Below are 12,379 nucleotides of genomic sequence, written 5' to 3'. Positions count from 1 at the left end.
GGCCACCTGCGGCCGCACGACCAACCTGTTGTCCTTTCTCACAGTGAACTTGAACCTGCGACCACAGATCCTAGATTTCTAAGTTTTCTTCTCTGCATCACTCAGAGGCTTGTATTCAATCGTGAGTCCCCAAAGGTATAAAATCACTGAAATATTTTAGAATGAAGTGCCCAAGGCATGTTCTCCCAATAGCAATGATCTTAGCCTCTAGGTCCCTGGATTTTTTCCCAAAACAGGCAAGATATATACACAGATTGGAAAATACACAGATGAGACCAAAGTCCGTAGGTGAGCCCAGGCCCAAGACAGTCCAGGCCACACCCTGTCACTGCCTGGCTCCGCTGAGAAGTACAGGCCCAGGGTCAGAGGGGAGGAAAGCCCCTTGGAGCAGCGCTGGGAAATGATGTTACTGAACAGCCTCAAGAGCGGGCCCTTCAGAATTGCCTGCGCGGCGGAGCATCGTCACAATGCACTTCACCACCCGGGACGCACACGCCGGGTAATTGGGAGTTCAGACCCCCCTTTACTCTGTCACCGCAGCCCTCACCAACGCCTTTTCCAGGGCAGTTGAAAAGTGCCCGCTGAGCGCGTGCTTTGCCACCAGCCGTTTGCGGGTGCAGATCGGCTCGGTCAGCGGGGGAGACGCGAAACTCGGGGTAACGTCCAGGCCCCACGGTGCCGAGGACCGGTTTCCAGGCAGCTGCTCTGCCACGGGAACTCCGGGCTCCACAGACTCCATTGGCTTCCAGCAAGCGGTCAGAGCCGTGACTGAACAGTGCACACTTTTCAGATCGAGCTGTTTTCCTGACAAAAATCAGGGCTACCGTCAGCCACTTCAGTGCGATTTCTTAAAAACTGGGCAAGTGCAGGTGTTAACAGTGTCTTCTGTGGCGGCGAAGGAGGTTGGGATGCCGGCCTCCCGAGAAGCCGCCCTCCGAGAAACCCTCACCCCCCAAACCTCAGTTCTGTCGGCGGGTTGGCCAGATGGCGGTCGGGGGAAGGACGGCTGCCGCGCTGCGTGTGGGGCTCCCACACTCCCAGCCGTCCACGTCTGCTCCACGGCAAATGGGACGCAGCTGCGGCGCCAGCCATGCATGGCTCCCTTCTCTCCCTTCCCTCTCCTCCCATCTGGCCTGGGCCGTGCCCTGACACTCGGGTTACCTGGTGGCCTTCCCCACAAAGGATGGCACCCGCTGGGGGTGGGGGCAGGGCTGGCAGGAAGTAGGCGATGCGGAGGTCACGGCCAGCCCTCCCCTTCCTTCTTCTCCTCTCCTGGCTTTCCATTCCTGTCCCGAGTATCCTCAACCAAAAGAAGTTACAAAGCTATGCAAAAGTAAGGCTGACAGTAGTAGGATAGCTTCCAGAACTTTCCGTGCCTGAGAGACATCTCAGATGCTTTCTGGAGTGTGGTCAGTTTCTGCAGCGCTCTCTCTGCCCCCTAAATGCGCCCTGGGAGGGCGGAGATGGTGCTGACCAACCTCTAGGCGGTTTACCGCTGTGCTCACAGCATGCGGCACCTTCTCTCTTCCCCCCAAACTGGCCTCAGAGAGCCCTGCTCCCCCACTTCGCGCACCCCTGTGACTCAACCCCCCGCATCTCTTGGGTGGGCACTCGGCAAGCTGTGGAGGTCCTCCCCGTCGGGAGTATGGGGTCGACTCTGACGAAGCCTGCCGATCTCCAATCTCGTGGTGCTTCCCCCGCCGCTTTGCTTTGCTCTCAGATTGGATTCTCAGCTGCTGGAGAAGAGCCCATGGCTCCTGGTGAAAGGGGCGGTCCCGGCCAGGCCACTCCTCCGGGTGGGAGAGGAAACAGTGTGGTCGGAGCGCCCACCTGTCGGTATCAACGCCCAGAGAGGCGGGCACTCGCAGGCAGGTGAGCTCAGCACCTCCGCTGAGGTCTGGTCTGGGGCAAACCTTACGGCTGTGATACCATTTACCTAGGAAGGCGCTGGTGCCTTTAAAAAAACTGGCTGTACTAAGTGCTCAGGCAACTGGCGGGGACAGAGCAACTTCTCGGTGTTTTTTAGTTTTTCATCATCATCTTCATGTCTACGATCTCATGGCCTCTGGCGTGGCTTTTTATTTCTTGTAAGTTACTCAATAAACACATTTGTTGTTTCTTAATTTCTTTGTTTAATGGGTTAATATTCTTTTTATTACTGCTCGAAAACTTATATTTAAGTGTAAATATTGAAAAATACAAAGTGTTTACACTGAACATCAAGTCTCCTCATTGACCCCCCACATGTCTCTCCTTTGAAGCCATCACCATGATGGATTATTGATGTGTCTTCCAAAAACATTCTACATGGATGAAAACGTGTGTGTGTGCGAGGCCATGGCTGTCTCTTCATAGAAAATACTGCGGCAACTGTCTTTAAGCCCCTCCTCCAGCCCATATTTTCTCAATATTTTGTTCATTTATTGTTAGAGCCAGGGGGAGGGAGGGAGGAGGAGGTGCAGAGAAACATCAGTGCGTGGTGGCTTCTCACAAGCCCCCCACTGGGGACCTGGCCCACAACCCAGGCATGTGCCCTGACTGGGGATTGAACCTTGGACTTTTCTGTTTGCGGCTCATCACCCAACCCACTGAGCCACACCAGCCAGGATAGCAGCCCATACTTCTGTCTCCCCACCGGGGTAAGTGCTATCTTAAACTTTATACTGATGCACCTTGTTTTCCTTTTTAATAGTTTAGAGTTGTTTATACACAACTATAGTTCGTGTATCAAACAACAGTAGTTGTTTGATAACACAACTATTGTGTTTTATGGCTGTGTATAACACAACAATAGTTGTTTTATATACACTTGTTGTTTTACACAACAAGAGTTTAGAGTTGGTAATACACAACTCCAAACAATACTTTTAGTTATATTTATTTTAAGCTTGGTAAAAACATCACCTTCCACCACTTTATATTTTTAATGAATAGGAGGAAGTTATGCATAGTTTTCAATCCTTTTTCTCCTAACAATATTTATTATTTGAGTCAACTAAGAAAACCCTCATAACTGTAAGTTATAATGACAGAAATAAGATGAATTTTGAGAGCCAGCTATGTCCGGAAGCAGTCTCAGTGCCACGCATCGTCTAAAACACTCTTCTTCCTGTGCTCGCTTCCACAGCAGACCTGCTGAGATCGGAACCACACAGAGACACTAGCACGGCCCCTGCGCAAGGACGACCTGAAAGTAAAACACTTCTTTCCTTCCTGGGTCTCCAACGCCCTCGGGCATCGGGGCTAACCCCGGACACAGCCTCCCAGCGGTGGGGGTTGCGCGGGGAGATGCAGGTGGAGTGGACGCTCACGTTCTCGCCCACACACCGGCCCCCAGCAGAGCGGGGCGGGTGGTCCCCTCACGTCTCTCACGGCTCCTGATGTGATTATCATCGGCCACCAGCTTCACGGTGGGCGTCACAGACCTGAAGGCTAGGGGATGCCCCTGGTTCTGCCTGTAGTCATTCTGGTTGGCAGTTCCGGTTGTTACTACAGTAGGCATGCTGTGTGTGTGTGTGTGTGTGTGTGTGTGTGTGTGTGTGTGTGTGTGTGTAAAGCTTTGGATACCCTCATGCAGAAGCGACCCCACTGCCAGCGCTGGCTTTGGGAGCACAGCGTGGGCCTTGTGCTGCTCACAGCAGTTCGGCACAGAGACCAGTCCCTCCTCCGTCAAGGGGTTCGTGGCCAGCCCCTGCAGCCCAGCCCTCTGAATTTCCCGGGGGAGCAGTGAGCGACCAAACTGGGGGCTTCGAGTTGGCACCGCGGGCCCCTTGGGAAATGGAGACATCTCAGAGGCCCGGGGAGCTGGGGACTGTTGGAGGCCCTGGGTGAGTCAGCTATGAAAATACCGCTTCGTGTGGTTTGCAAGTGTGTACTTTACAGGACAGCTGCATATTTAGTGTTTAACTTGCTTCACACTTCCCTAGAAAAGAGAGAATAATTCACTTAAGAGCATCTCCATAAACGCGACTAAAACGGGGAGGTGAGGCTTGTTCGCCTGGATTCGACGTCGCTGGGAGAGATCGCCAGTCCCGTTGCTCACTGGCGTGATGGCTTCGCGTGGACCCTGCTTCCCTCCGCCTCTGCACTCACGCTGGTTGACAAGCTATGACGCTGGCCAGGGTCACTTGGGCTCAGAGTAACTGGAAGCAAAGAATTTTGGTCATATTGAATGGCTGAATTTATTGGAAGGGCAAGGTTAGTGGAGAAAGGGGTGACGTCAAAGCCATGTAGCCAACGCCTAGCACGTGAGTGGGACTTGAACTCGTTTTATTCACATGCGTATTTGAATAATGCATCGTTTCTTCTGCCTCCATTTATAACATGTCTTAGGAAACAACAGGAGGCACGTGGAATGGAAGGGAATTCTTTTCATGATGGACAAAGTAACTCTGTATTTTGGAATAACCTACAGAAAGGAAAAGAGGAAATAGAAGTGTCGGTGAGCCAGTACACAGAGAGAACAGACATCTCTGGTCCGTGAAACGTGAGTGACAAGAGATTTTAACTTCTCCCTCCTTTCTCCCCCCTGCCGTATGGCAGCACGCACGCACTGACAGACACTAGAGTCACAGAGAGACCAGCACAAAAAAGCCAGGGCAGGTCATTTGCCCTGACCTTGCTACTATATTCTCTTGTCAAAGAGGCGAAGGTAATAAAAATTCTTTAAAAAGTAGAGCAAAGTGTGAAGCACAAAGTAGGTCAGCAATTATGAGAGAAATGCAATCTGTCCTATGATTAGGCTACTTACTAAGAATAGATGCTAGCAGTTAACCTTGAGAAGATTATGCTAAAGAAAGAAGTCGCCACAGAGACCCCGGATTGTGCTGTTCTGCAGGTGCGGGCGGGCGGCAAACCCACAGGGAGGCAGCGTGCGTGTGCAGTTGCCTGGGGCTGGCGGGGGGCAGGGGGAGAAATGAGTGACAATGAGGGGATTTCTCTTTGGGGGATGAGAGCACCCTACCATGGCATCATGGGGATGTCGCAAGACTGGTGAGTCTGCTGAAAGCCACTGAACTGCACACCTGGCACGGATGTGCTTTATGCTGTCTGACTTATACCCCAGGGAAGCTGTAAACAGCAGACAATGAGTAACTCTGGGGCTGCATCTTCTCCGCCTCCGACTGTGCTCACGGCCTCCCGTGTTGGGGGACAGAAGAGACCGCTGGCAGGGACCCGCCCGAGAGCTGCACCCGGCACGCGGGGTCCGTGCTCAGACCTGCCGCCACGTGGGGCCCCTGAGCAGGAGGCAGCTCAAGGCCGAGTCACCTGTGCCTGAGTCACTGCAGGGTGACAAGCCATGAAGGGACAGGTGTCTGTCTAGTCAAAGACAAGGCACGAGAACCAGGAGGTCACTACAGCCGTCTGATTTTAATATCCGTGTTGCTTCAGCAAGAGGGTCCTCCTTGTGCCCCGGTGGTCCATTGGTCCCTCAGAGCCCATGGTTTTTTTGGTTTGTTTTGGGGTTTTTTGGTAATCCATACCAGGGAGTCCCTTCCTCCTTGGAAATGGGTCCCTGTGACATAGAACAATGGCATGCGACTCCTAGAGAATGTGACTGACACTGACCTTGAGTCTCCTTTTGGCTTTGTTTTTTTCTCGGTATTTTCAGGTGCAGGGTTGGGCTCCCGATACTCTGGTCCCTGCTTTGTGCCAAGTCCGTGTTTGGAATTTCGTTTGCATCCTCTCTCACCCTCACGATCTAATCCCCTCCTTCCCACTTGCAACCATTTACACGGGTTCTGGCGGGTCGCTGCGTTCCAGCTCTTTCTGAACGAGTGGATATCGTTCGCGTCATGTAAACGCCGTTAGGCATGCGCTGTTACAACTCTTCTAGTCTCTCACCTACTTAGCACCATTAAATTATGCTTGAATTCCCCCCACCAAGCGATTGGAGTGTTTATTCAAAGCAACTCCACAAAACGTTTTGAATTTTATAGAATCAATCATGTTACAATAATCAAAACTCCTTGAAGGAAAGTATATGTACTTTGCAAATATCCTTTGCCTGTTAAAACAAAGTAAGGATGAAAAAGAAGCGAAGAAAAGGAGAAAAGAAAGACGAGGCCTGAGACCTTGCACCGGGTCCTCCTTGGTTAGAACCCGCCTTTGCTGATTGGCCGGCACCCGCATCTCCCGCACTCTGGCTGCCTGGCTCTGAGCCCGCCCTTCCTTCTGACCCGCACGCCAGCCTGCCGTTGGGTGGTGGCCAGTGTGTCCCATCGCAGCCCATTGCAGTCCACACTCAGCATTCAGAACAGATTGCAGATTGGTCACGCAGCAGCCGAGGGTCTGCCGATGGCACGTTAGTCCCAGATGCTTTGACCGCCAGCCTTCCCACCGGGCCCCGCCTCCTGCAGCCCCTGCCCAGGCACGTTTGTGCAAGGAGCTCCGAACCTGTGCAAGGAGCCGTGGCGAGGTTCTGGCACACGCGGCGGGTGGGTATTTAAAGTAAAAATGACGGTATGTGATATTCCCCCGGGGTCTGAGTCCTTGCTGAATGGTAGCACTCACAGAGCCCTGTCCGGGTCCTACCAGCTCTAAACTGAGTTGAAATCCGGGGCCGTGAATTGACTGAGTGACGGGAGGCTTGTTTCAAGGAGCCAGAGCCCCGAGGCAGTGGGTGTGGGACGGGGGCGCCGCGTGTCTGAGAGGCGGCATGGGATTGTCCCCCTGCTTCTGGAGACTCTCACCTTGTCTCAGATGGAAACACGGGCTTCTCGTCCCCAGTGATGCCCCCTCCGTCCCTGAGTCCCAGTGTGGTCCCCCCACAGAGATTCAGTCTCTGCTCACTCCCTGTAGGGCCAGCCCCCCCCCAGGGCATTCGGGAGGCGACACTGACTTTATATAACGCGACACTTTGATACTTAAACACTTCTGACTTCAGTGTGGTTCCCAGGCCCCCGACTTGGAGGGGAGAGCTCTGCGTGGGAGAGGCGTGGGGACGTCCTCACAGCGAGAAGGCTGTGCGGGGACACAAGACGGCAGGAGGGGCCGTGGAGTGGGGGGGCTCCTGCCACAGGGCCCTCGGCTCCCCACGCAGGCCGCTCTGCCACTGGGGCAGCCGGGGAGTTGGCCTGAGCCAGGGAAGGGGACCAGACGCTGGCACCACGGACCGAGTCCCGCCGGGCACAGCCGACTCCAGCGGGGCCACTACCACCTGGGGACGCCGTGTTCCGGGGTGGGGACCGTTCCTGAGCAGGGGCTCACTGCTGGGCCGGGGTCGCCGGTGTCCCCAGCAGCTGGGAGGATAAGTGCCCTTGTGGAGGAGACTGATGGCAGGCCACAACCTCTTGTGCTTCTCAATATCTTATCAAAGCGATTAAACGATGTCAACAGTGTTCATGCCACATTATAAATGACAGGCCCAGGACTGCGAGACACACACGTCATCGCCTGTTTGAAGCGAAGACCCTGCCCACACTCTGTGTATTCAGGCCAGACACGTTCGTGGTTCACAGTGACCCTGAGCTGGAACGTCTCGGTGTCCGCCAGTGTGTGTGTGATCTGATGGAAACAGCGGGATCATCGTGAGATAGAATGCTACTCAGTGATGAAAGGCCCCTGTCATAACACACGTGACAGCGTCGGTGTGTCCCCAAACCGTCATGCTGAACAGAGGGGGCTGGCCACAAAAATGCTGCGGTGGGATCCCACCCACGTGACAGTCTGTGAGACGAACCCACCCCCCGGGACAGGATGCACGTCCGTGGGTGCGAGAACTCGAGGGGAAGGGGCACTCGCCCCTGCAAAGGCGCGAGAAGGAACTTCGTGGGATGAAGACGTGTGTCTTGATTGTTGCTTTGGTTATGGGGCCATAGAGTTTTCGATACTCATTTAACTGTTTAGTTAAAATTTCATCTCTTCTTGCAGGGTTTTCACAACTTTTTTCTTAATTTATATTTTTCATTTTTATATTTTTATTTACGAATCTACATAGGTTGAGGGTGCCCAGCATGGTGGTTTGAGTTACAGACACTGTGGAATGATTACCAGAGTAGGGTTTGCCAACGTCCGTCATCTTGTACAGATACCATAAATAGAAAAGGAAAACGAAGAATTCATCTCATGACATGTAATTATACCTAAATAGAGAGAGAGAGAGAGACTCCTGCCAGTAACGCGTTTTCTATTGGCCGCCCCAGAGAGGCAGAGTCCGATAGGAGTGCACAGAGTCACGCTCTTCACCAGAAAGCAACGCTAACCCTGGTGTAGTGTGGACACTTGAAAATAGTTTCAACAGAACTTGAAGCAAAAAAAAAAACCAAAAACCCATGTATACAGTAAAACATTAGCAAACTAAATAAAACCATCTGGAAAAAAATAAAAATTGTCAAATGCCGTTACTAGATGGGGGGACTGAAAGACGAAAATCACCTGGAGATCTCATGAGAGACAGGGAAAAACATGTAATAGAAATGCAACCTTTTAAAACACAGAAGAGGGTGTTTCCCGTCAAGATGGTGCAGTAGTAAGTAAACAAATGCACATCAATAATTTTTTAAACTACAGAAAGCGCAGGAAGAGGGAAGCGCGCTGAAATCCCGCCGACCCGGCGAAGACCCCGCGGCGAACGTGAGATGCAGTGGAGGGATTCGACTCCAGCTCTGAGTCCCCGATTTCAATGCTTCATCCCATCCTGTGAGTTAAAGCTGTGACATCTGTATTTGCTGCGTGGAAACGTTCTCATTGTTTTGTGTTTGTGGTGGCTGTTTCCATGTCACTTGACCATTTTTCAGTTATACTCTCAGCAATTAGGAGGCAGGGCAAGATCCTCTCTGATTACTGTTTGCCTTTGAATCAAGTGTGTTTGTCCTCCCGGACGAGCAGACTGCAGGACCCTGACGCTGGAGGAGGGTGGGCGGGGGGGGGGACAGTCAGAGGGGGAGCGGGCAGGCGCCCGCGGGTCCGGGCAGGTCGAGCTGCACCAGGCAGATTCACCTGCACCGAGCAGCCCTGGAGCAGGAACCAGAATCCAGTCCTGGGGGCAGTTTGACGAGGAAGAGCGCAGCAGGTGGCTGCGTCCAGGTAGCCACCGCAGGGACCGTGTACCTGGGACCCCTCCCCCGACTGTGCGGGCTGACCTGCCCTGACCTGCATCCCCGGTCCTGCCAGGACGGAGAGCAAGGTTGGCCGTTTTCGATCCCTGGGGCTTTGAATGGCGTCTCCTTAAACACTCTGAAAAAAGGAAATGACACCTTCAGAAGAGCTGTGACAAGGTGCCGGCTGCCATGAGAGGGGCCCCAGGTGTGCTTTGCCTTCAAGGGGGTCAGTACACTGTCACCACAGACAAAGCGCCGTGTATTCCGATAAAACAGCACAGGCTCCCGGCAGCTGTGAAGGAGACACTCTCATCTCAAAGAAAGAAGCAGACTTCACAGGAGAAGAGCCCCAGTGTTGTCATGACAACCAGGAAGCGTGTTTCCTTTGAAGGCTGAAGGGAAGGCCTGACAGAGCTCCTAGGTTCTGTGGTTTCTGCCGAAATTCTGAAAACCCCTGGTGTCTCCGAGCCTTAAAGTCACGGAACATGTGGCCGCTGCGTCCCCGAAGTGGGACCTGGTGAGACCCCTTCATCCCAGAGTCTGTCTCACCACTGATGAGCATCCGTGTCCACACAGAAGCCCCCGCATTGTGTCCCTCTTGGATGCCATGCGGGGCAGGTGGGACCTACCAGGGTGTCCCCTTTGGATGCTGACTGGGGGACCAGTTTCTGGTGCTGGATGGCTGGACAGACCTGGCCAGGACCTGCAGTTTCCGTAAGCAGGAAGGCAGGTTCCAGCTGGGGAGAGAGGCAGACCCAAGTGTTGTTAGTGAGTTAGGAATGCTTCTAAATCCCCCCAGTCCCCTCCGGAAGACTGGGGACCAGGTCCAGGGACCCAGGTTCTGGGCAATGGTGGATCCACTTGGGGGCATAAATGTAAGATACCACAGGACTGGCGTGTGTGGTCTTCACGGAGGAGACTGTGGAAGAAAGGGGTGGGAGTACAGGGTGCCGGGCCAGTGGGGGACAGAGCCGCAAATGAGGAAAGCACGCTGAGGCTGAGAATGCTTCCAGAGAGGTCACGAGACAGACAGACAGACAGATGCCAGTGTGATCACTCCTCTCTGGAATCTAAACAGTCAAACTCACAGAAACAGAGAACAGATCGGCGTTGCTAGTGGTGGGGGGTGAGGAGGGTCAGAAGTGTGAACTCCCAGCCGTGAGACAAACTAGCGCTGGCGGGGCGGGGGGGCAGCCTGGGGACCGGATCTGACATGACTGAGCCCCCCTCCAACTCAGTGAGCGGTAGCCCCTGAAAGTTCTTATCACGGGGGAAGATGCCTTTGTGACTATTTGAGGTGGCGGGCACCGGTGCAGGTTCTCTGGGTGATCGTTCTCCACGCTTGTACGTGAAGTCCTGCCGCATGCCTTAAACTCACACAACGGTGCCTGTAACTCAGCAAAAGTGGAAGAAAATGGGCAACCAAACAAGAGTTGAGATGACTGGCGAATTCAGGGGTCAAGACAGGGAGTGGAGCCAGCAGTACGACCGGGAAGAAATGGCAAGCTGGGTGTGGGCGGGGTGAAAGCAGGGATGGGGGGCTTGGTGCGGCAGGCGTGGTCTCGCTGTGTAGGGACCGTGGGGGACGTAACTGGGTGGACATGTCAGCTGCGTAAGAGCAAGGGGCAGAAAAGGGCCAGAAGTGGACGCCTGACACCAGTCACAGCCAGAGTGGCCAAATGTCCAGGGACAAGCAGACAGAACTTGGTGGTGTATGCACCTCAGTAAATGAGCCGGCAGCCCTTGTTCTTTCTGGCTGGCCTGGGCTTGGAGCGGGCTGTGTCCCTTGTACCTACAGAGAAGCTGACCTCTCGATCCGCAGTGACTCCGCCACCACGGTCCTCCCTTTGTGTCACGGAAGCACCCCCTGTCCTGAGGTAATCGGCTAGTTTCTGCAGTGAGACCCTCGTTCAAGGTGGCCAGCCCTCTCCGTTTCCCACAATTCCGTTCTCGTGCCCCCACAGTGAAGCCGTCCCACCGCCCAGATCAGAGCATCTCCGAGTTGACAATAAACATGGAGTTTTACTCATTTCCAGGTAATGTGTCCCAGGAGAAGCGCTTTGTGCTGATGAAGTGCTGGTAAGAGAGAAATCGGAGGGCTGTTATCTGCAGGGCCTGCAGACAGTGCCTGGTGTTGTGGGTGGGAGGCAGCTGGCTTCAGTGGCGCCTGTTCCCAGGAGGGGCTTTCGGTCTTTCTCAGAGTGACGGCCGCACGGATCTCTGAGGCACTGATACCGGGGTCACAGACACAATACGCTAGTGTCTCATGGTCGCGGACATAGAAGCATGATCGGATCAAGGAGACGCAGAAACACAATCGAGTTGTCCTTGTGTAACAGGGTGCAGCCAAGAGGGGGCCATCGCATTTCAGTTCCGAGTGTAACTGCACCGTTTCTCCACGATGCTTCAGAGAGATTCCGTAACTTAGGTCCTTGTTTGTGGTCTCAGCAACAGCTTGGATGGAAAACACTGAAATCGAGGCATCCTGAAATCCTACGGAAAAAAGACAGATTTCTCAAAGGAAACGTGTGACCTTTAAATTATAAATGTTCCAGGTGCATAGAGATATATATTTTTTCACCTTACTTTGTATCGGAAGCTGTGTTGAGAACTCAATACCTGCATTTTTCTTTGCTTCAGTATTTAACGTGTGATGCTCCACCTCGTTTTGCAAAACCTAAAAAACATTGTATATTCTCTAACTAAGAGACATCTCTGCCTTTTCACCTCCAGCTACTCAACTTAAAAAGAAAACTCCCGGCAAACGTCTCCAAGCCAGAGCCGGAGATGCTGCGCGATTTCCTCCCGGATCCTCTGCAGTGTGACTGTCATCACCCCGACCTCGGCCACCAGGGTCACCTGACTGACAGCCCGGGGCTCAGTGAAGTTTGGCATCAATAGTTGTTGGGAGACCCACAGGCTCCCAGCGTCTGCAGCCTCCAGGCATGGAGAGCGGATGGCCAGCCTAGTCCAGTTCTTCCTGCCTCTGGGTCGCGCCTTGGGCTCTGCGCCTCCTTTAAGCAATTGTCTGGGTTTTCAGGGGTGATTCCTTCTTGGGAGGTGTGTTCCTGTCCTCTCCAGGGGCCGGCGCCCCCCAGTCCTCCGCGGCTTCTTCCTCTGCAACGGCTGGTGTGAGATCTGCTCTCGGCAAACTCCGGCTCTGCCCTGAACAGTGTGGGGTGGGCTTCCCGACGGCCTCTCTGCCTGTTTACTGGCGATTTCCCTCCTAAATGCCCCCTCCTCTCCAGCCCCCACACAACACGTTCCTTGGCTCCTGCGCTTGGCAGGTGAGGGCATCATCCTCCCAGCAGCTCGAACTTGAACTTGAACTTCAATTA

The 12,379-nt window shown here is 53.7% G+C and overlaps 1 protein-coding gene and 1 pseudogene across 1 annotated transcript in view; both read left to right on the top strand.

Moving 5' to 3' along the window:
• The window catches only part of CMPK2 (cytidine/uridine monophosphate kinase 2), a 192,141-nt gene extending 180,340 nt beyond the window's left edge, over window positions 1–11,801 (top strand). The window contains exon 5 of the mRNA XM_053667041.1: window positions 11,775–11,801. Within this exon, the coding sequence (XP_053523016.1) occupies window positions 11,775–11,787 (13 nt within the window). The 3' untranslated portion in view covers window positions 11,788–11,801. The remainder of the gene's footprint in view (window positions 1–11,774) is intronic.
• On the top strand, window positions 3,116–3,208 carry LOC128627738 (uncharacterized; annotated as a pseudogene).
• Window positions 11,802–12,379: the final 578 nt, after the last annotated feature.

Source organism: Artibeus jamaicensis, unplaced genomic scaffold, assembly GCF_021234435.1.
Source record: "Artibeus jamaicensis isolate MK-2021 breed Jamaican fruit bat unplaced genomic scaffold, CSHL_Jam_final contig_465, whole genome shotgun sequence".
NCBI classification, from domain to species: domain Eukaryota; kingdom Metazoa; phylum Chordata; class Mammalia; order Chiroptera; family Phyllostomidae; genus Artibeus; species Artibeus jamaicensis.
This window is presented reverse-complemented; position numbering and strand designations above follow the sequence as displayed.